At 47.9% G+C, this 20,256-nt stretch overlaps 1 protein-coding gene across 3 annotated transcripts in view; it reads left to right on the top strand.

The window, feature by feature from the left end:
• Window positions 1-2,574: 2,574 nt before the first annotated feature.
• LOC117044335 (two pore calcium channel protein 1-like) overlaps window positions 2,575-20,256 on the top strand; it is a 31,947-nt gene continuing 14,265 nt past the window's right edge. Inside the window, exons 1-7 of one of the 3 annotated variants that reach the window (XM_033144991.1) lie at window positions 2,575-2,806; window positions 9,355-9,437; window positions 13,447-13,561; window positions 15,459-15,587; window positions 16,971-17,087; window positions 18,772-18,890; window positions 19,215-19,316. In XM_033144991.1, coding sequence (XP_033000882.1) covers window positions 2,663-2,806; window positions 9,355-9,437; window positions 13,447-13,561; window positions 15,459-15,587; window positions 16,971-17,087; window positions 18,772-18,890; window positions 19,215-19,316 — 809 coding nt within the window. In that variant the 5' untranslated portion in view covers window positions 2,575-2,662. Of the gene's footprint in view, window positions 2,807-9,350; window positions 9,438-13,446; window positions 13,562-15,458; window positions 15,588-16,970; window positions 17,088-18,771; window positions 18,891-19,214; window positions 19,317-20,256 lie in introns of those variants that run through there. The other 2 variants (XM_033144990.1, XM_033144992.1) reach the window with 2 other exon arrangements.

The following is a 20,256-nucleotide window of genomic DNA, read 5'->3' as shown; positions in this document are numbered from 1 at the left end:
TGGTCCTGCTAGCCAGGGATCATGGGAGTTGTAGTCCCAAAACATCTGGAGGGCCGAGTTTGCCTATGCCTGCTCTGTTCTGAACTCATTTGTACATACACATGAAAGGCAAAAGGGAATACATCTTTTAGGATGATGATTGCCATCTGCACGCTTTATGAGTATTAAAGGTATTTGTGTGTGTGTGTGTGTGTGTGCGTGTGTGTGTCTCTCTAATATGCTGGGACACCTGGGACACCAAAAATGTATTTGCAGCGTAATCCTAACTGTATCTACTAATATTTAAGTCCCACTGAGTTTAATGTGACTTACTCTCAGGTAAGTGGGGTGAGGATTATGGCCATAATCAAATTAACTCAGGGATGGTCCTCCAGATGTTGCTGAAGTACAACTCAGAAATTATTATGGGTTCCTCGGGTCCCATCAATGGGTTAGTTTCACTGCTGTATGACATTTTTTTCAAATGCTACTTTCACTGCAAATCAAAATCATAAGACCTGGTGGGTACACAACTGAGGAGTTCAGACAGAAAATGAAGATTGAAAACAAAACAAAACAAAAATCTGGTCCAAGGTTCCATATACATCTTTTTTGGCTCAAAGAGGGAACTCTTCCTGAAAATGGCGCATAGTTGGTACTTAACACCGTGATTCATTCCTTTTGTACATAGGGGTGCTTCACACTTAGGCTGGAGAGGCTGCCGGGATGCTGGGACCTACCAAGGTAAACTGGTTCAGGACAAAAGTATTTTCTGACATCTCATTAATAACTGGACAAGCAATTCATCCCTCCCCTTGTCTGGATCTTGCATTTGTTTACAGATTCAGATCAAGACCAGAAAAAACAAGGAATTGATTTTGCATCTTTTGATAGCAGTTCGGGACACAATCGTAGGTTTTGGAAAAGCTTTGATTTCAATAATCCAAAGGGTCTAATTTTATTTTATACAGTGGCTCAGGAGCATCTGGTATTGCATTATCTATGCAAGTGTGGATTTAGTGCAGTCCAATGTTGTTGTTTTTGTCTTCTTTTTAAAATAAAAAATTGTAGTGGTTTTGATTTATATCATGGAACCCTTTGTAATTATAGACCACATATCCTTTTCCTCCTGGTATGTTTTATTGTTGATTTAGTAAATCACCTAGCTGTATTCTATACCTCTTTATTGGCAATCGTGACAATTTACCTTTAAAAAATGATTTTTTTCGTTATTCCCCCCCCCCTAAAAACCTCCCATCAGTCACAGCCAGCATGACCAATGGCTGGGGATGATGGGAATTGTAGTTCTGCAACATATTAAGAGCCAAAGGTTCTCCACCCCAGGATTAAGCCAACCCCATTAAATGCTGCAACCCTGGTTTTGTCATTTCTGTTTCCAGTTGTTTTGTTGTTTTTAAATCTATATCTGAAGAAGTGTGCATGCACACGAAAGCTCATACCAAGAACAAACTCAGTTGGTCTCTAAGGTGCTACTGGAAAGAATTTTCTATTTTGTTTTAAATCTATATGTTATTCGTAAGTTGAGGTGAGACCCTTTGGGGTTAGCTGGTGGGAAATTCAGTGTTACAAATGAATTGTCCATTACTTATTTGAATCCTTAGCATTTCTTTTAGCTTCATAGCACTTGTAGCTGTGACGGGGGAGGGAAGGAACAGAGAAGTGTGGCTGCAACCATGCACGTCATAAAAATGGAAACGTGCATATATTGTGGGATGCCAGAGTCTTGTGGCATCTTGAAAACGAATGGATTTATCGTGGCATTAAACTTCCATGGATTACAGCCCTCTTCATCGGATGCATTTAGTGTTATCCCGATTTGTAGGTCCACATATCTTCTTCTTCTTGGGTGAGGATTGTCAGAAGTGTTGCCAGAGAGAAATGAAATGCAGACAAGTGCAGACCTTGATAATTGCATACTTAATATGGTGATTTACAAAACTGCTCTCTGTCTAATCTGCAAAAGATAGCATTGAAACTCCTGAAGCATTTAAGGCACATGGCTGCCAATCCGCTACTAACCTCAGTCCAAGGTACATAAATGGTGGGAGATGGAGTCCAGCAACGCCATACCTCCCTGATAGAGCCTCTGCCCTGCAAACAGAAGGTCGCCGGTTCAATCCCCGCTGGCATCTCCAGGTGGGGTTGGGAGAGGCTCCTATCTGAAACCCTAGGGAGCGGCTGCCAGTCAGTGTATGCAACACTCAGCTAGATAGACTAACTAAGGCAGCTTCCTATGTGTTCCTTCCTTGAAAACAGGGACTTGCTTTCCAAGAAGGATGTAGCGGGGTAGCGCTGCAAGGTGGCCATCCCGTGCGTTTTCACCAACCTCGAGTTAAACGTGCAGCGGATGGGGGCGCTTTTGAAATCCTATGACGCCCCTTAAGAAACCCCAATAAACTCAGCCGGGCTTCCTTTCCGAGGCAACCCACAGGGCGGGTCCAGATTCTCGCCAGCCTCCTTTGCGGCGGGGGCGGGGAGGTGGAGGAACCCCAAAGTTTTGCTGCGCCAAGGCGAGGCGCGGAATCGAGCGCTTCGCGCAGCGCCCTGCTCGCTCATCCAGCCGTCTATCCATCCTTCTCCGGGGCTAGGAGTCGTTTCCGCTGCCCGGAGTCACGTGCAGCTGGGGAATTAAAGCCTCCTCGGCGGCGCTGCAGTTTCGGGGATGGAGTCTGCGGGCCGGAGTCGAGTCGGGATCCCGCAACCGCCGGGAGTGCAGGAGCAAGCCGACTCCGCAGCCGCGCAGCCGCCGCGGAGCTTAGCCGGAGCCGCGCCCGACGCCGCGATGGGAGACTCGGCGCAGGAGGAGGTGACCCGCCTAAGACTGGTTCTTGCGCGACCGTGACGAGGGGAGGAGAGGGGGGGGGTCTCCGCTTGGAGGGGCTGCATCGTCCACGTTGCTCTTCTGGTCCCCCTGCAGGCCCAGCCCAAGCCTGCTCAACCACCACCACCCCCCGCTTTCCCCCACGGCTGCTTTGCTACTGCAAATGTTTCCACGGGCCCCCACTTTTTTTTTTTTTTAGAAACGAGAGATCACTTTGCAGCGCGCCTGCTTGCACCAAACACCAGCTGCTCTAGCAAGTGGTTACTTTCCTTGGGGTGGTCCCGTGAGTTAGGGGAAAGAGTTGCCCACTTCTGCAGCTGTGCCTCTGGACAGCAGTTGTGTGGCATCTTCAGCAACCTCTCCTTCAGCTCCATGGCGCACAAAGCTTCTCCTGCGTAATGGGGCGTTTGGGTGGGCAGGAATGCACGCGGGCAAACTTAAAAAGGTTGGCAGAGACTGTTGCTCTGCCGGCCTGGCTGCTGCTTCTCGGCCAATGTGCCGAGAGCCTTTAAAAAAAAAAAAGCTGAGCCAGGCGTTTTCGTCGCATTCCTTGGCAAAGGCGAGATCCGTTATACAGGCAGAGACACAGCAGCTGCTGCCTGGGGTGCAGCAATTCAAGGGGTACCTGCGGTATCCTGCAAGCAAAGGTGTGGCTTTCTGGGATGACTGGTGCCTTGTGGACACCCATGGAGAGTCCAGCCCAGAAGACTCCCATGAGCTGTATTGCAGACAATCTGGTCTCTGCTTTTTCCATCACAGTCCAATGTAGGATGTAGGCAGTTCTGTTTCAGAGGCTGTGTACATATTATGGGCTGGAAATGCAGTTAGGTTGTTCTTTTTTCTCAATTTGGATCCAAACTGGGTCTTTTAAGTGGGGTCGGAATGCAAAAGTTCATAAGAAACAACCGGATGGATTTGGATTGCGGCTAATGTCGTGCATACACTGCTTCCCAAATCAGAGTATGGATGCAGAGTAAATGGGCTTGTTGTGCGCACAGCCACGGTAGCTTCATTATAGAGAGTCAGACCATTGGCCCATCTGTTCATCCAGCTCAATATTGTCCGCACTGGCTGGGGGGCTGCTATCTGGGGTTTCGGATGGGGGAACATTCTCAGCCCTAACTGGAGAGGTCTGGGGTTGAACATTGGGAACTTATACCTGCAAAACTGCCACTGAGCCACAGACACTCCCAACAGCTGATGGAAAGACTTGATTCATAAACAATAGCTGTTCCTCTTCTCACATTATTTACTGGTGATCAATGCATTAGATTCCCCCCTTTGTTTTGCTTGACATACTTGGGCTGTGCCCAGATTCTGCTCAAAAGAAGAAACTATGAATTTAGATCAACTAGATTGGCTTCTTGGTCATATCCTTACCGTTATCAAAATGAACATAAGAGCACCCCTGCTGGTTCAGGCCAGCATCCTGTCCTCTCTGCAGTCAGCCAGATGCCCATGGGAATCCTGAAAGCAGGAACTGAACGCAGCCAGGAGCATCTCCCCTCCTGCAGCTTCCAGCAACAGGCATCCGTAGGATGGATACTCTCACACAGAAGAGGACTCTGGCAAAGCAGTTTCTCCTGTGTGACTTGAGCTGTCCCTCCTGATGGAGAAAGCAACGTGGTTTTCCGCAAACCCTTGCAAAGAGAGCCTACCTGGGGCTTCCCTTGTTGTTGTTGTTCAGTCGTGTCCAACTCTTCGTGACCCCATGGAGCAGAGCACGCCAGGCACGCCTATCCTTCACTGCCTCTCGCAGTTTGGCCAAACTCATGTTAGTAGCTTCGAGAACACTGTCCAACCATCTCATCCTCTGTCGTCCCCTTGTCCTTGTGCCCTCCATCTTTCCCAACATCAGGGTCTTTTCTAGGGAGTCTTCTCTTCTCATGAGGTGGCCAAAGTACTGGAGCCTCAACTTCAGGATCTGTCCTTCTAGTGAGCACTCAGGGCTGATTTCTTTCAGAATGGATAGGTTTGATCTTCTTGCAGTCCATGGGACTCTCAAGAGTCTCCTCCAGCACCATAATTCAAAAGCATCAATTCTTCGGCGATCAGCCTTCTTGATGGTCCAGCTCTCACTTCCGTACATTACTACTGGGAAAACCATAGCTTTAACTATACGGACCTTTGTCGGCAAGGTGATGTCTTTGCTTTTTAAGATGCTGTCTAGGTTTGTCATTGCTTTTCTCCCAAGAAGCAGGCGTCTTCTAATTTCGTGACTGCTGTCACCATCTGCAGTGATCATGGAACCCAAGAAAGTGAAATCTCTCACTGCCTCCATTTCTTCCCCTTCTATTTGCCAGGAGGTGATGGGACCAGTGGCTATGATCCTAGTTTTTTTGATGTTGAGCTTCAGACCATATTTTGCGCTCTCCTCTTTCACCTGGTAAGGGGCTTCCCTTACCAGCTTTTAAAGGTGCTTGTTAGATGCACCCGATCCTTAATAAAATCTTAGATGGAAGCTGTAACTTCAGCCCAGGCAAGATCATGCCAGCTTGATCAAGGGGATGGAGGAGCTCCACTGTTGAGAAAGGCTGTAGCCCGTGCACCTTTCTAGTTTAGAGCAGATGCACCAGGTTGCACCCAACGTTGTGGGGGGCCATTGTGCTTGTGTGACTTCAAGCACACAATGATGTCCCTGTATGTTGGGAAGAAGCCGAGAGGTTAGCTTTGAAGAAGGATTAGACAGATTCATGGAGCAGAAGCCTTTCAAGGGGCTACTTCCATGGTATGAGTGTGGAGGGGGGGGGAGAGATTCCCACAGTGGTGTTGCATGTCTGAGGTGCTTATAGCACCTCTGCAATACAGCATTAGGAAGATAGGATCAGGGACACGGGTGGCGGCTGTGGTCTAAACCACTGAGCCTCTTGGGTGCGCCAATCAGAAGGTCGGTGGTTTCGAATCCCCGCAACGGGGTGAGCTCCCATTGCTCTGTCCTAGCTCCTGCCAACCTAGCAGTTTGAAAGCACGCCAATGCAAGTAGATAAATAGGTACCATTGCAGTGGGAAGGTAAAAGGCATTTCTGTGCGCTCTGGTTTCCGTCACGGTGTCCCGTTGTGCCAGAAGCAGTTAAGTCATGCTGGCCACACATAGCTGTCAACTTTCCCCCCTTTTTAAGGGAAATTCCCTTATTCCAAATAGGATTCCTCGCAAGAAAAGGGAAAAGTTGACAGCTATGTGGCCACATGACCTGGAAAAGCTATCTGTGGACAGACACCGGCTCCCTCAGCCTGAAAGCGAGATGAGCGCCACAATCCCTTTGACTGGACTTAACCGTCCGGGGTCCTTACCTTTACCTTTTACCCTTTTTAAAAAAAAGGAAGATAGGGAACTGCCTTATATGGTGTCAGACCATTGGTCTATCTAGCTTAGAACTCTCTACACTGACTGGCCACAAGTGTCTATGGTTCTTGGCAGTGGTCTCTCACAGACCTCCTTGAAGATGCTGGAGATCAAACTTGGGGCATTTTGCATGCAAAACAGATGCTCTAGTATTCAGCTATGGCTCCTCTCCAAGAAACTTTTCACAAGAGGCCCCAGAAGGACAGTGCAACTGCTGGGATGGTCCCAGAGTCCTGCCCACTTGTCCTCTGCAAACTTCAGAGGGTGGCTGGGGCATCTGGGTGTTGCACGTTGCGTCACAGCAATGACACACCTGTGAGGAGGATACCACCAGCTCCAAGTTTAGGAGAAAGGATGAACAGGGCCGTCTTAAGCATAACCGGCGCTGGGGTGCAAAGATCCCTCCGACGCCCCCTCCCTTTCCCAGAATTTAGAACTCGGGGCCCAACTCACAGACCACCTCGTAGCCCCGGGAGCTGCCGCCCACAGAAGATGCCGCCGATGTGGTGGATGCGGCGTGGCTGGCCAGACCGCTGAAACTCCACGCTCGCTTGCGAGGCTCCGGGGCACCTCCTTCGCTGCCTGACAACGACAGCCCCCTGTTGGCTCTCTCACTGCTGCCCAGTGGCCCGAGGAGCAGGAGGCGGTTGCCACACCGCTGCCTGTGCCGCGGGGAGTGGTGGTGGGGCGGCAGGCACCGGTGACGCAGAGGAGGCCCCTCGGGAGCCGCTCCCGCCATGGGTGGCAGCTGAGGGGATTCCCGCGGCCGAGGGAGAGGAGGAGGCAGTGGAGGAAGAGGCGGCGGAGGCCCGTCCTTGGCCACTGCCTCACAGTCGAGGAGCGGCTCCTCGTCCTTTGCAGCCCGCGCCACTGCTGCCGAGCGCTTGTGGAAGCAGCACAAGCAGCAGCAGCAGCAGCGCCAATGCACCCGCCCACAAAGAGGGCCAGGCCAAGGAGGGTAGGAAGGAAAGAGGATTGGCGGGGCACAGCTGGCGGCATGCAGGGAAAGGGGAGGCCACCGGCAAAGCCGCGCAGCCCCCCCCCACTCACTGGGGTGCCCCTGAGAGGCCGACGCCCTGGCACAACGAAGTAGAGCAGCCTTTAGAGAAGCCTATTTGTTCTTTCCCTGGTAAATTTAGATTTTTCATCCAGGTGAGAAGTTTAGATAAAAGATGCTTGGCATAGATTTCCCCTACCACTGATATCAGGCTTATCGGTCTATAATTCTTTGGCTCATTTGGGTCGCCGTTTTTAAAAATTGGGATAATTATTGATCTTAGCCATATCTCAGGTATGATCCCGTGTTTATCAATGAGAGTAAATAGTTGAGCTAAGGGTTCTGCCCACCAGTCTATGTATGTCTTGAATAGTTCTATCGGTAAACCGTCTGGGACTAAGGCCTTTGGAAAGACGGTTCTGAGGATGAGGTTCATTATTCCTGCCAGAGAGGAGCACTCATTGCAATGATGAATGTTGGAGTGGACCCCTGACTTTGTTATTTGCCACACTGGACATCAAAACGAGCTTTCTTTAAAGCGGGGGTGGGGGGTGGGCCTTCATGGCTTGGCTTTAAAGGAGGGTTTTAAAAAAAAATTATCTGTGCAAGAATGGGCAGCTTTGTAACCTAAGTAGGGACACTGTGGGACTTCTTTTAGTTCAGCCCGCCAGCATTCGGGGTCACATTGGGACATATGAAATGTCACTTTTGTTGCAACAATGCTGGAGTCTCTATCCGACTCGACTGTGGCTTGTCTCAGACCAAGTATTTTGGAGTGCTTGGCCTTCACAGTGTTGCATGCCCGGAGCAACCTCATTGTCCGGCTTGACATGTAGCCAAAGCTCTTGTCTGTGGAAGTTGTACTCAAATTATAAGCGTCATTGCCAAAGGATACGGGGAGACCAGTGAGAGGGATGTGGAGGAAGCAGATTGTCGTCTGGTATTATGGAAAGCAAAAGGACTCCTCTCCTTGGCCGTTGCCCATCATCTGTTAAGGTGTACAACGTACAAGATTCCCCCTGCCCCCTTTGATCTTAGTCGGAAGAGCTGTAATCAAGTAATCTGTTATGCTTGGAACAAGCTGTTTCTTGTGAGACGGCTACTACTTAAAAGTTTTAAACAGTTAACCATTGCATTTTAATAGCCAAACAGTCCACTTGAACTAAACCTTCAACAGCATTCTGAATTGCATAGCTCTTGCTGTGACAGATGGACCGGTACATTCTGCCACTCAATTTTTTACTCTGTGACCTCTGAACCAGTAAGCAGCTGCGGGAAGCTACAATAGTGCCAAGCAGTGGCGGACGAAGGGGGGTTGCGGTGTGTGCGGGCCGCCCCGGGTGTCATCACTGGGTCTGGGTGTGTGTGTGTGTGACAAAATGACAAAAATAAGAGTTTTTTAAAATGGACTCACGAAACCTTTTTAGTTCAGTCAACAAACGCAACAAACTTGGTGCCACACCGCGGGGGCCAACACTTACTGCGGGGCCTGCAGCATGCCTGAGCCATGCGTCTCTCCTGGGAGTGACGTAGTGGCTTGGGTGCCTGCAGGCTCCGCGCTGCCTGAAATGGCAGCGTGGGGCTTGCGTCTACCCACCGCCTCTCCCTCAGCTGCCCTACATCTGGGGGGGGGGAGGCAGTGGAGAGGCTCCATGCAGTGTGCCCTGCCCCCATGGGCAGCACACCCCACCCCTGGCTGCAGGTCGCGCATGCCGCAGCCGGCACCGGAGCAGCTAGCTACGCTGCTGGTGCCAAGCCACTTCTGCAGGCAAAAGTGGTTGAGTATGGATAAGAGATAGGAGATGGATAAGAGAGCACATTTAGCTTGCAGGCTGACCCACCCCAGCTGCAGGGCCTTAGAAGCACTGAATGGGGTTGGGGTAAGATAGCGGTTAAAACCCAGGGTAGAGCAGAAGAGTTTGGATTTGATATCCCGCTTTATCACTACCCGAAGGAGTCTCAAAGCGGCTAACATTCTCCTTTCCCTTCCTCCCCCACAACAAACACTCTGTGAGGTGAGTGGGGCTGAGAGACTTCAAAGAAGTGTGACTAGCCCAAGGTCACCCAGCAGCTGCAGATGGAGGAGTGGAGACGCGAACCCGGTTCACCAGATTACGAGTCTACCGCTCTTCACCACACTGGCTCTCAGTCAAAATGCATCCTTTTTGAAAATGTATTCTCTCTTTCCAGCAGAGTCTTCTCCTGGCAGCAGCGTATGTGTATGATGCCCAGTACAATAGGAACATCCCCTTTGATACCTCTCCACGGGCAGTCAGGTAAGTGCATGGTTTGGGGTCATGCTGAACACTCTGGTGCATGCTGCAAAAAGTGTGTAAGGTTGCTGAGATGTGAGAGTGCCTTGGCTTCATTAATTTTTCAGGCTGGGTGTTGTGTGTGTGTTGTGTTGTGTTTAATATAATACCTTGCGCAGTAGCGCCTTGCGCAGTAGCGTAGGTAGCTAGGGGCCGGGGTGGTCTGCACCGGATTGGGGGGGGGCGCGGTCTGTAGGGCAGCACAGGAATCTTAAGTGTGACACGGTGGCTGCTACGCGGGTGTTGGGATTCTGGACGGCAGGCAAGCTTGAGGGTGGTACATCAGTTCCTTGGCATTTCGGGTGCTGCAGGAGGGCGGAGCCACTTCCTGTCCCGAAATTGGCGGTTGGTTGCCCTAAAAAAGCAGGTCATGGTGGTACAAGCTACGTGGAATGAAGATGAGGCCTGTGGTGTTGTGGTTGTCTCAAAAAGTGTATCTTTGCAACAAGTATCCTTGCGGTCACTGTTGCATGCAGATAAAGCACTTTATCCACTTCTTTTAGATTCCCCGGTGTAATGCCCAGTAGAAAGCCCTCTGGTGTTTTCTTGAAGGAGTATCTCAACATTTTCTTCATTTCGTTATAAACTATCTCCCAAAATGGTTTGATAGCCGGGCAGTTCCTCGGTCCCTCTAGCAGCCTTGTTCCCAGCGCTGCTCAAGAATTTTCAGAAACAAACAAAAGTGCCGTGTTGAAATGGGTTGGGAAAAAATCGGCAAGCTTTTGAAAGGTTAGGCCCGTCATCCCGATTCAAAACGGCATTCGATTGTATCCAAGCACGGAAGAAAAGTGGCTCCTTGAGCTCAGCAACCACCGTGCGGAATTTGGATGCTGTATCTTGTGTGGTGTCCAATTGTATAGCAAGCAAGACACATAACTTCCTTTATTTCTCCAACAGATTTTATGAAAGTTCGAAAAATGGTGGATGTCAGATACCCAAGAAATGAATTTAAATAAAAACTACAAACTCAAAAGAGGAAAAGAAAGAAAGGGGAAAGAAAGAAAGAAAAGGGGGGGGGAGATATCAAAGGTGGATGTCAGATACCCAAGAAATGAATTTAAATAAAAACTACAAACTCAAAAGAGGGAAAGAAAGAAAGGGGAAAGAAAGAAAGAAAGAAAGAAAGAAAGAAAGAAAGAAAGAAAAGGGGGGGGAGTGATATCAAATGTGGATGTCAGATACCCAAGAAATGAATTTAAATAAAAACTACAAACTCAAAAGAGGAAAAGAAAGAAAGGGGAAAGAAAGAAAGAAAGAAAGAAAGAAAGAAAGAAAGAAAGAAAAGAAAGAAAGAAAGAAAAGGGGGGGAGAGATATCAAAGGTGGATGTCAGATACCCAAGAAATGAATTTAAATAAAAACTACAAACTCAAAAGAGGAAAAGGAAAAAAGGGGGAAAGAAAGAAAAAAGGGGGGGGGGAGTCTAATTTCTGATTCTTCGTCTGTCAGCTACTGTATATTATGGGAAATTATTCAAAACACCCACTCCAGGATAATACCCAATAATTCTACTTTCTATAAACCAATATTTTCTTCAATCCTCAAATCCAGATATCACAAGTTCATTTTCTTTTTCACACAAAAAGTCTATAAGGAGTTTCCAATCTTTAGCAAATACCAACAATGATAATTACTTTCCAAAATAGACTTCCGGCGGCGACGCCATTGCGGGTGGTCGTGGGCTGCTTCGGCTGCGAAGCGCCCAGTCCATCCCGGGGGTTTGGAGCCCCGCTACCGCAAAGCGGGGCTCCGGTGGGGTGCGGGAAGAGCGTCCCGCACCCTGGGCTCCCCGGCTGTGCCCGTTGTGGCTCCGAACCCTTCCCTCGCTCCCCCTGTAAAGGGGGAGTGGGGGTGAAGGGACGACGGAGCCGGGCTATAGGGGACATGCCCCAACCGGGATGTAAATGCAGCGACAAAGCCTGTGATGAGCGTCTAAGTTCTACCTGTCTTTAATGATCTGAAAGAACCCGGTGGTTGTGAGTATTTGACTGACTTTTCTATTTTTGGAACGATCCGGGGGGAAGAGGAAAGGGAGCCTGCCTCCCTCCCTTCGGGAGAGAAAGAAAGTAACCAGTTTAAGTGACTGCTGCTACAATAATGGATACAAAGTGCTTGGAATTTGAAAACTGAGACTGCTGGGTTTTCCCTTTGGGGATTAAGTGGGGAGAAAATATCTCCATTTAAAGTTTTGGTCTTTACACTCTGGCTTCAGAAAAAATGGCGATGGAAAATTTGGACTGACGTGGGAAACAATTGAAACAAAGGAAGGAAGAGACAGGAACTGAAATTTGACACTCACTCACCCTCCCTTCCAAAATGCTGGACTTTGTGTTTGAACTTGTTTTGAACTCTGGTCTAAAGGATGAAGAAATGCTTACTGTCTTGAGGCTGGAACTGCTTAATCGGAAATTGCAAGTCTTGAGTGGGATTATAAATAAAAAGAATCTATTTCCCACAGAGGAGGCTTTTCAAAAGTTTTACACAATGGAAGCAAACCTTGGCAAAGAGCTGGAAGGGGTGCTTGAAGGATGGTCCGAAATGGCTGGGCAACTCCGGGAAAAGGAACCGTTTGCTGGGGGTGGCAGCCCTGGAACGGGAAAATTTATAATATCCAGACCCCGAGGTGGGAGCTCGGGGGCAAGGGACATGGAATTAAGATATTTACAAGAAGCAGAAGTATGGTACAAAGAAGCGGAGGAGCCCAGGAAGGATGTGATGTGTACCCTGAAGCTCGATGCAAGGTCTGTTGTGAATGCTGCCTGGATCTGTGGACATTTGGGACAAGAAGACAACTGGAGGATTGGTTCTGGCGAAAGACAGAGAAAGACAATGGACAGAGGGGGTGTGGGATGAAGTATTAAATGTAAAACCCAAATGGTCTGTTATGGTATCTGAAATCGGAGAGTGAAGTTTGTTAATTATAAGTTTATTTAGAATAAGCAAGGAGATATTGGATTTTAAGTTAAAAGCAGCATGATAAAGGACAGAAGAAATAAGTTTAGTTTTTATAAGAATATTTTGCTAAGATTTATGTTATAATAGGATGATTAAGAGAATTGTGCTATTTTTAATTGAAGTTAAAAAAAATTTATAGAGAAAAGTTGTTAAGAAAGTAAAATATGGATTTAAAACCGAAGGTGAAAAGGCGGGGGAAGTCAAACGTCAAGATTCAGAAATAGGAATATTTTTTTTGTAAGGTATACAAACAAGAAGAAGAATCCTGGCATTATGTGTATTTGTATTTGTTTTGTATTTGTAGGTGTGGGTCTGGGTATGTGTTGTATTATGAAAATGTCAATAAATTCTTCATTAAAAAAAAGATAATTACTTTCCAAAATATAGCAGAAAATACCCAGCATTGCTCAGGAATGCTGAGAAACCAACCAACCAACCAACCAACCAACCAACCAAACAAACAAACAAATAAATACTGAGATTTATAAATGGGTAGTACCGGTATGCCTGAGGGCACAAGGAGAAGGGGACGACAGAGGATGAGATGGTTGGACAGTGTTCTCGAAGCTACTAACATGAGTTTGGCCAAACTGCGAGAGGCAGTGAAGGATAGGCGTGCCTGGCGTGCTCTGGTCCATGGGGTCACGAAGAGTCGGACACGACTGAACGACTGAACAGTACCGGTATAATGTGTTGGTTTCTAGGGCTGCGCTTTACAGTTTGCCAGCAACTTTTGATCCTTGTATGTTTTTAAGCCCCTCCTTGTTTTCAGTGACTGAAAGTTCAGTCGTTTCAAATACTGTATTTTGATGCGGTAACCTGCCCTGGGACCCTCGAGGCGGGGGGCGGGGGGGCTTAGAAATGAATGAATAATAAAATCTTAGAGGGAGGCCCTGGTGGTTTAGAGCAGGCTTTCAAATATTCTCCCTGCTTTGGCCGCCACAACAACTGCGCTTGCTGGAGCTAGAGATCGTTTTCCTACCGAGGTTCTCAGTTGCTTCTCCGACTTCTCTTCCCAGACTTTACTATCTGTATAACCACTGGACTATGCAAGCGGCTACCTACTTCTTTATATTTGTAGACCTCGCACTTGCGCTGTTTGAAGAGCCAGCTGTGTACCTGCTGCCTTTCTTGGTAAGCTTTCGTGGCAATTTGGGATGGCTAATAATCCCATCCTGGTGTTGGAGGCTTGATAAAGTGTGTGTGTGAGTGCATGCCTTAATCTAGAATGATTAACTTTGGCACAATTCTGCATATAAGAAACTTTACTCTCTTTGGGCACTGCATTAAGAAATACTTTTTTATGTGTCCTGAAACTTCTGACATTTCAGCTTTACTGATTGCCGATGAGTTTTAGTGTTATGAAGAAGAGTTTGGATTTGATATCCCGCTTTATCACTACCCGAAGGAGTCTCAAAGCGGCTAACATTCTCCTTTCCCTTCCTCCCCCACAACAAACACTCTGTGAGGTGAGTGGGGCTGAGAGACTTCAGAGAAGTGTGACTAGCCCAAGGTCACCCAGCAGCTGCATGTGGAGGAGTGGAGACACGAACCCGGTTCCCCAGATTACGAGTCTACCACTCTTAACCACTACACCACACTGGCTATGAGAGAGGAAGGAGACCTTTTTCCACTTTCTCCATTCCATGCTCAATTTTATAAACCTCTTATCATGTCACCTCTTACTCCCCTTCCCCCCCCCCACAAGGGCTTCCCAAACTTGGGTCTCCAGTGGTTTTTTTGGACTACAACTCCCATCATCCCAAGCTAGCAAGACTAGTGGACAGGGATGATGGGAGTTGTAGTCCTAAAACAGCTGGAGACCCAAGTTTGGGAAACCCTGCTCAGTCTAAACTAAAAAGTCCCAAAGGCCACCACCTTTCTTCCTAAAGGAGTTGCTCCACCCCCTTGGATCATTTGGGTGGCTCTTTTCAAAACCTTTTTTTCCACTGTCCTGGGCAAGCCCTCTACCATTTGAGTTAATCCCTCCCGTCTGGAAACCGTCTGCAAAATATGCAGGGCAAAATATCCAGACTTCTGCACTCGGTTAATTAATTCTCAAAATACTTCATCAGGCATGTGAACTTTAATAGCTTCCCACCTAATTAAAATGTCCTGCTTTTGCATCCAAGTCTGCATATATTCTGTTACCTGTGGGAGCTTATAAAAGGCCAACAGTGTGAAAAAATGCAGCACTTGATCTGCACAATTCCATATTAATTTGTATTAACATGATTTATTTTAGCAAAGAATCTTGCTCAATTTTTCTTTAAGGAACAAGGTGACAAAATCTTGCCAAATGGGAATTGTGTTAATTCTGTCCTCTGACCTGCTTCCATATGTACAGCCTCTGTTCTCCCTGACAACAGAATGGTGATGTTTCTCACTCTCTGCCTTAAAAAATAAATATATATTTTTTAAAAAACCTCAAAGCAAATTACCAAAATGTACATTTTAAAAAAGGATTTTTTTAAAAACCCCTAAAACACACTATCTATCTATAAACTACACACACACACACAGCAGATCCAGCTCCACCTCACTAAAAGTTAAGCAGATGAATAGGATCCAAAGGCCTGGGTGAAAGAAAGAAAGAAAAAGAATATATTGTTATGATTATTCCAAACATGTATTCAGTCTATTAGTTGCTATTTTCCTGCCACAGCAACTCAACATGGTTCATTGATCTGGGGGGGGGGGAAGGGGGGGTATGTGTTGGCATTTTACAGTACCAGCCAAAATCTTGGCTGTAACGCTTTTTTGCCTGTTGACATATATGGGTTTTTATTTTTAAAAAATTAGCTAGACGTGTCCTATTGCAACTATTACATGTCCTATTAGCAATAGGAACCTGCATGCTTTTGACAGTGGGCTTGTGGAGACAACCACTGGTCCGATCCCCATCGTTCCCTGTTTGCCACTTTCCCAAGGAGAAACTGTTCAGTCAAAACTTTCTCAGACCCAGCCTAGTTTTTGTTTGTTTGTTAAAAGCCAATCTCCTTTTAAGCTGCTGCTTTTTCCATTCCAACAGGTTACCTCGCTGACCGAAGTCTTATGCCTTCTGGTTTTCTTCGGGAGGCTCTTCCATTTTGCGCAAGTCACTCCTCGCGACGTGTTCTGGAAGGATACAAAGAACATCTGCATCATGATAACCGTACTGGTCAGTTGTAGCTCATGGCTCCTTCTGTGAGTCATGGAAGGAGCAGTAGCTTAGCGGACTCTTCTGAATGGCACTGCCTTCTTCCGCTGCTCCTGAGGTGGCAATGCCATGCTCAGTCTAGCCTGCAGTGTCGCTAGATGCTGTTAAACTCATGCTATTCTGCTTGTGGGGGTGCGGGTGGCATTAAACCACAGAGCCTAGGGCTTGCCAATCAGAAGGTCGGCGGTTTCGAAGCCCCGCAACAGGGTGAGCTCCCGTTGCTCGGTCCCTGCTCCCACCAACCTACCAGTTCGAAAGCACGCCGAAGTGCAAGTAGATAAATAGGTACTGCTCCAGCGGGAAAGTAAACAGCGTTTCCGTACGCTGCTCTGGTTCGCCAGAAGCGGCTTAGTCATGCTGGCCACATGACCCGGAAGCTGTACGCCGGCTCCCTCAGCCAATAAAGCGAGATGAGTGCCGCAACCCTAGAGTCGTCCGTGACTGGACCTAATGGTCAGGGGTCCCTTTACCTTTACTTATTCTGCTTGTACAATTTCATACTCCTCCAGAGTATAGCGTAGCCATGATGCCTGCACCAAAACCACATTTCAGTGCAGAAACTTCGGTCCAGGGTACCTTAAGAATCTCCTGAACCTTCATATTCCAGCTGAGAGCACTTGCAGGAGCATCTGTGGTTGTTCCCTGAGTTAGTTAGGCTCATTTGACAACAACACGAAAGTGAGCTTCTAGTGTTATCGGCCCAGTCCTGTGGAACTCCCTGCCAATAGAGATTCAGCAGGCGCCATCTGTGCCGACATTTAAATGGCTGCTGAAAACTTCCCTATTCCACCAGGTCTGTGCAGGCAATTAAAAAATACATCACCCACAATGGTCAAATGCTGCTGTGTTTTCAATTTCTTTTGCTTTTAACTTGATTTTATTGTCCATCGCTGTAAACCTCCTGCGATATGTTTTTACGATACAGTGGTTTTATAAACACAGTCGTACCTTGGAAGTCGAACGGAATCCGTTCCAGAAGTCTGTTTGACTTCCACAACTCCTGCAGCCAATTGGAAGCTGTGGAAGCCCTGTCAAAGAACGTTCGAAAACCGGAACAGTGACTTCCAGGTTCCGATCATTCGGGAGCCAAAACGTTCGAGAACTAGGCTGTTCGAAAACCAAGGTACAACTGTAAATAAATAAGCCTCGCATCTTTTGTTCTGTGTAAGTGGAGCCCATCCACTCCATCTTCTCCGGCTGTTTGTACCAGACAGAAGTATGAATCGGCTTCTAGAGCAACTGCCCTTCATTCCTCCTCTAATTACAATGTTGTTTGGTTGGTTTGGACCACTGCTCCCTGAATTTCAGAGGTTCCTTCTCTCCTCACTTTCCCCCCTTACCCAGATGACTTTAGTTGACCTGATTGTCTTCGGAGCTCTTAGAATCTCAAGCATACGTGGCGTCCGGTGGTCAAGGCCCTTGAGACCCATCTTCTTAATAAACTTTGCAGAAAGTCGCCAGGTAAGACTTTGGGGCCAGTGTTTCCATCGCCAGCAGTTCTGTCCCAAAGAGATCCCCTAGTTAAATTAGCCAGCAACTATAAACTGTATGGTGTGCATATCAATTTTGTCTCGTCCGCCTGCTCCAGAGTTCCAGCTGTAGAGTGATTTCTGTTCTGAAACCATCTTCTGCTTTTTCTTTTCTCTATGCAAACAGGCAGGCTTAAGCCTGGCCTAGCTTTGGGGAAGCGGAAACACGAGGTAAGGCATGGCTGGGTCCCTGAAAGTTGGGGAATGTAATGCATGGGGGGTTGGGCGGGTGGGAATCCAATGCCACCTCAAATTATTGCAATTCCAGGAAGTTGGTGGATTCTGAACCTCATCCTGAGTCGCTTCTGATGGCAACGCCGGGGTGGAAAGAACAGTTCTGCGTTAATTACATTTTTTTGCATCTCCTCTGTTTGGGATATGAATCGAGAATATTTATTTCTTCTAGTCAGGGAAGCTGAGATACCAGGGAACAGGAAGGCATGCTTTGGGAAAGCTCTGCTTTCAGAGCAACTTCCTACTGTTTCGGTTTAATGCGAAAGTGGGAGCTGAAGAAATTGGCAATGCTCATTGTTGGCTTTCACAAGCCAAGTCTAGTGCACTGAAATGGGTTGAAGCGTGTACCGTTGTGGCTTCTTGCAAAAAAGGAAATGCAATTCTACTGAGGTTTTCAGCGCTCCTGCAATATGCAGATCTCCTGGGTGGAAGTGATTGGTTTGAGTTATGCGGCATACATGCACAAAGGGCTCACGTGTGTTCTCACTACCAGAATCCAGTGCAGGGCCCTCTCTGGTCAGGGATTACAATGTTAACAGAGCCCAGGTACATTTGGGTGCTTCATCCCATCAGCCTGATTCGTACCTGAATCCTGCGATTGATTGGTATGTGACAAACAAGGCAGGTCCCTTGCCACATGAAGGCTGCATTGCCTCGACTTTGGGTTTTGTACTGTTTACATGGAGAGCTGTTTGGTTTGAAAGCCTGATTCACGGTAAGCCCCAAACCATCACAGAATCGCAGCAGAGAACCGGCAAGAGGAGCCATTAATCCAACTGTGTGCTTAAAGGATAAGCGGTCTGGGAGTGGCACAAAAACTCTCAGGGAATGCATACGGCCATCTCTGCTTAAGACGATGGGAGCTGGGAGTCCCAGCATCCGTAAGCCATGATGACTTGAGAGTCAGGAGTCCAACACCTGAGGCAGCCCAGGCTAGGGAAAGAGGGTGTGATGTGCCGTTTACATATCACACCTGTTGTGCTATACTTGATACATTATGTGGACGAGTGGGGGGCGGGCGGGCGGGGAGATGTTCCCTGTAGCCTGCAGTGCCTTACCTGCATGTACTGCAGAGATTCAGTTTGTGCTGCACTGCAGGAGGCATATGTTCATGTTGTCTAAGCAAGCATGCCTAAAACTGGGTCTGATGTTTGCTGTCTTTGTGATAAATGGCTCTTTTGAACACCGAGGAGAGCATTCATCCGATAAACTTTGGAGCTTTGGAACCAGGGGAGGGGTGCCTGGCTCTTGCACCCAGACAAATAATGGGGCATTCAGGTCTGCTTACTGGTGGGTCCATCTCTATAGGTGGATGTTGGGTGAGGAAAGAATATAAACATCGCTGCTCCTCCTCCTAATGAAGGCCTCCTGCTTCTTGGCAGATCCGAAGAGCATTCCGTAGCATCCGGAACACGCTCCCGGAGATCACCTACGTCTTCCTGCTGTTTATGTTCAGTGTCCTGATGTTTTCTCTCATGGCTTTGAAGCTGTTTGGGGACAGGTAAGGGGACCATCCTCCTCCCTCTCCTCCACCACCAAGAATCTCCTCCACCAACCCCGAGAATATTCAGCAAAATGGTACCCTCAGTTTTGCTGCCTGGAAATAAGGTGGTTTGTTTTGTTTTTTTAGGAAGGTGTATTTTGTCTAGCTTCCTTTGCTCCGCAGTATATCTCTGTATGGCACACCAGTGGAAAAAGAGCCAAAATTGGATCTGAAAAATCACCTTTGATCCATGTTATTTAGCTTACAGCCTCTTGAGCACATTGCTTGAAGTTCACATTGGCATCTTCTGTGACTCTGTTTCCCTCTCCTCTTTTCTTCAAGGAACCTGAAGACTGTGGAAGGTTTGCCGTATTTTTCAAATTACCTCGAAATCGTCTTTGACATGTATGTGCTGGTCACCACAGCAAACAGCCCCGATGTCATGTAAGTATCTGCCTCTCCTCTCTGTATGCTTTTAATATTTCTTGGTGAGCTGTAGTAATGGGATGTTTTCCTGGTGTAAGAGGGACGTCAGAGGCACCTTGGTGATGTGACAATCTACCGTACTTTTCTGTCTATAAGACGCCACCCTGTATAAGACGTCCCCGATTTTGGGGGGCTCAGATTTAAAAAAATGGGGGCAGATGGCACAGAGTTGTTTAGCTTTTTTGCGGAGGATTGCCCAGATCTGTTGAGCTTTTTGGGGGCGGGGTATGCCCACAGCTGGTGCCGTGGGTTAAACCCAGGTGGTGCCGTGGGTTAAACCACAGAGCCTAGGGCTTGCTGATCAGAAGGTCGGCGGTTCGAATCCCCGCGATGGGGTGAGCTCCTGTTGTTGCTCGGTCCCAGCTCCTGCCCACCTAGCAGTTCGAAAGCACGTCAAAGTGCAAGTAGATAAATAGGGGCCGCTCCAGCGGGAAGGTAAACGGCGTTTCCGTGCGCTGCTCTGGTTCGCCAGAAGCGGCTCAGTCATGCTGGCCACATGACCCGGAAGCTGTCTGTGGACAAACGCCGGCTCCCTCGGCATATAGAGCGAGATGAGCACCGCAACCCCAGAGTCAGACACAACTGGACCTGATGGTCGGGGCCCCTTTACCTTTTATGCTCACGGTTGTTGAGCAATTTTTTGGGGGGGAGGGGATGCCAAACCGAATATCACTCACCCAACTGGCAAACGCTAACAATTGCACTCAACGAAGCCAAATTCACCCACCCAATCACTACATCCTGCTCGCGGATGCAACCAATCGCCCACCCCACCCCCTGCACTACCCATGTATAAGCCGGGGGACCCCCCCCCATTTTTTACTTTATTTTGGAGTAAAAAAAAAACCTCATCTAATACACAGAAAAGTACGGTGTTTTTCTGAAATGCACAACCCAC

This window comes from Lacerta agilis, chromosome 3, assembly GCF_009819535.1.
Source record: "Lacerta agilis isolate rLacAgi1 chromosome 3, rLacAgi1.pri, whole genome shotgun sequence".
Taxonomy (NCBI): Eukaryota; Metazoa; Chordata; class Lepidosauria; order Squamata; family Lacertidae; genus Lacerta; species Lacerta agilis.
The sequence above is the reverse complement of the archived record's forward strand: the minus strand, read 5'-3'. Positions and strand labels throughout refer to the sequence as shown.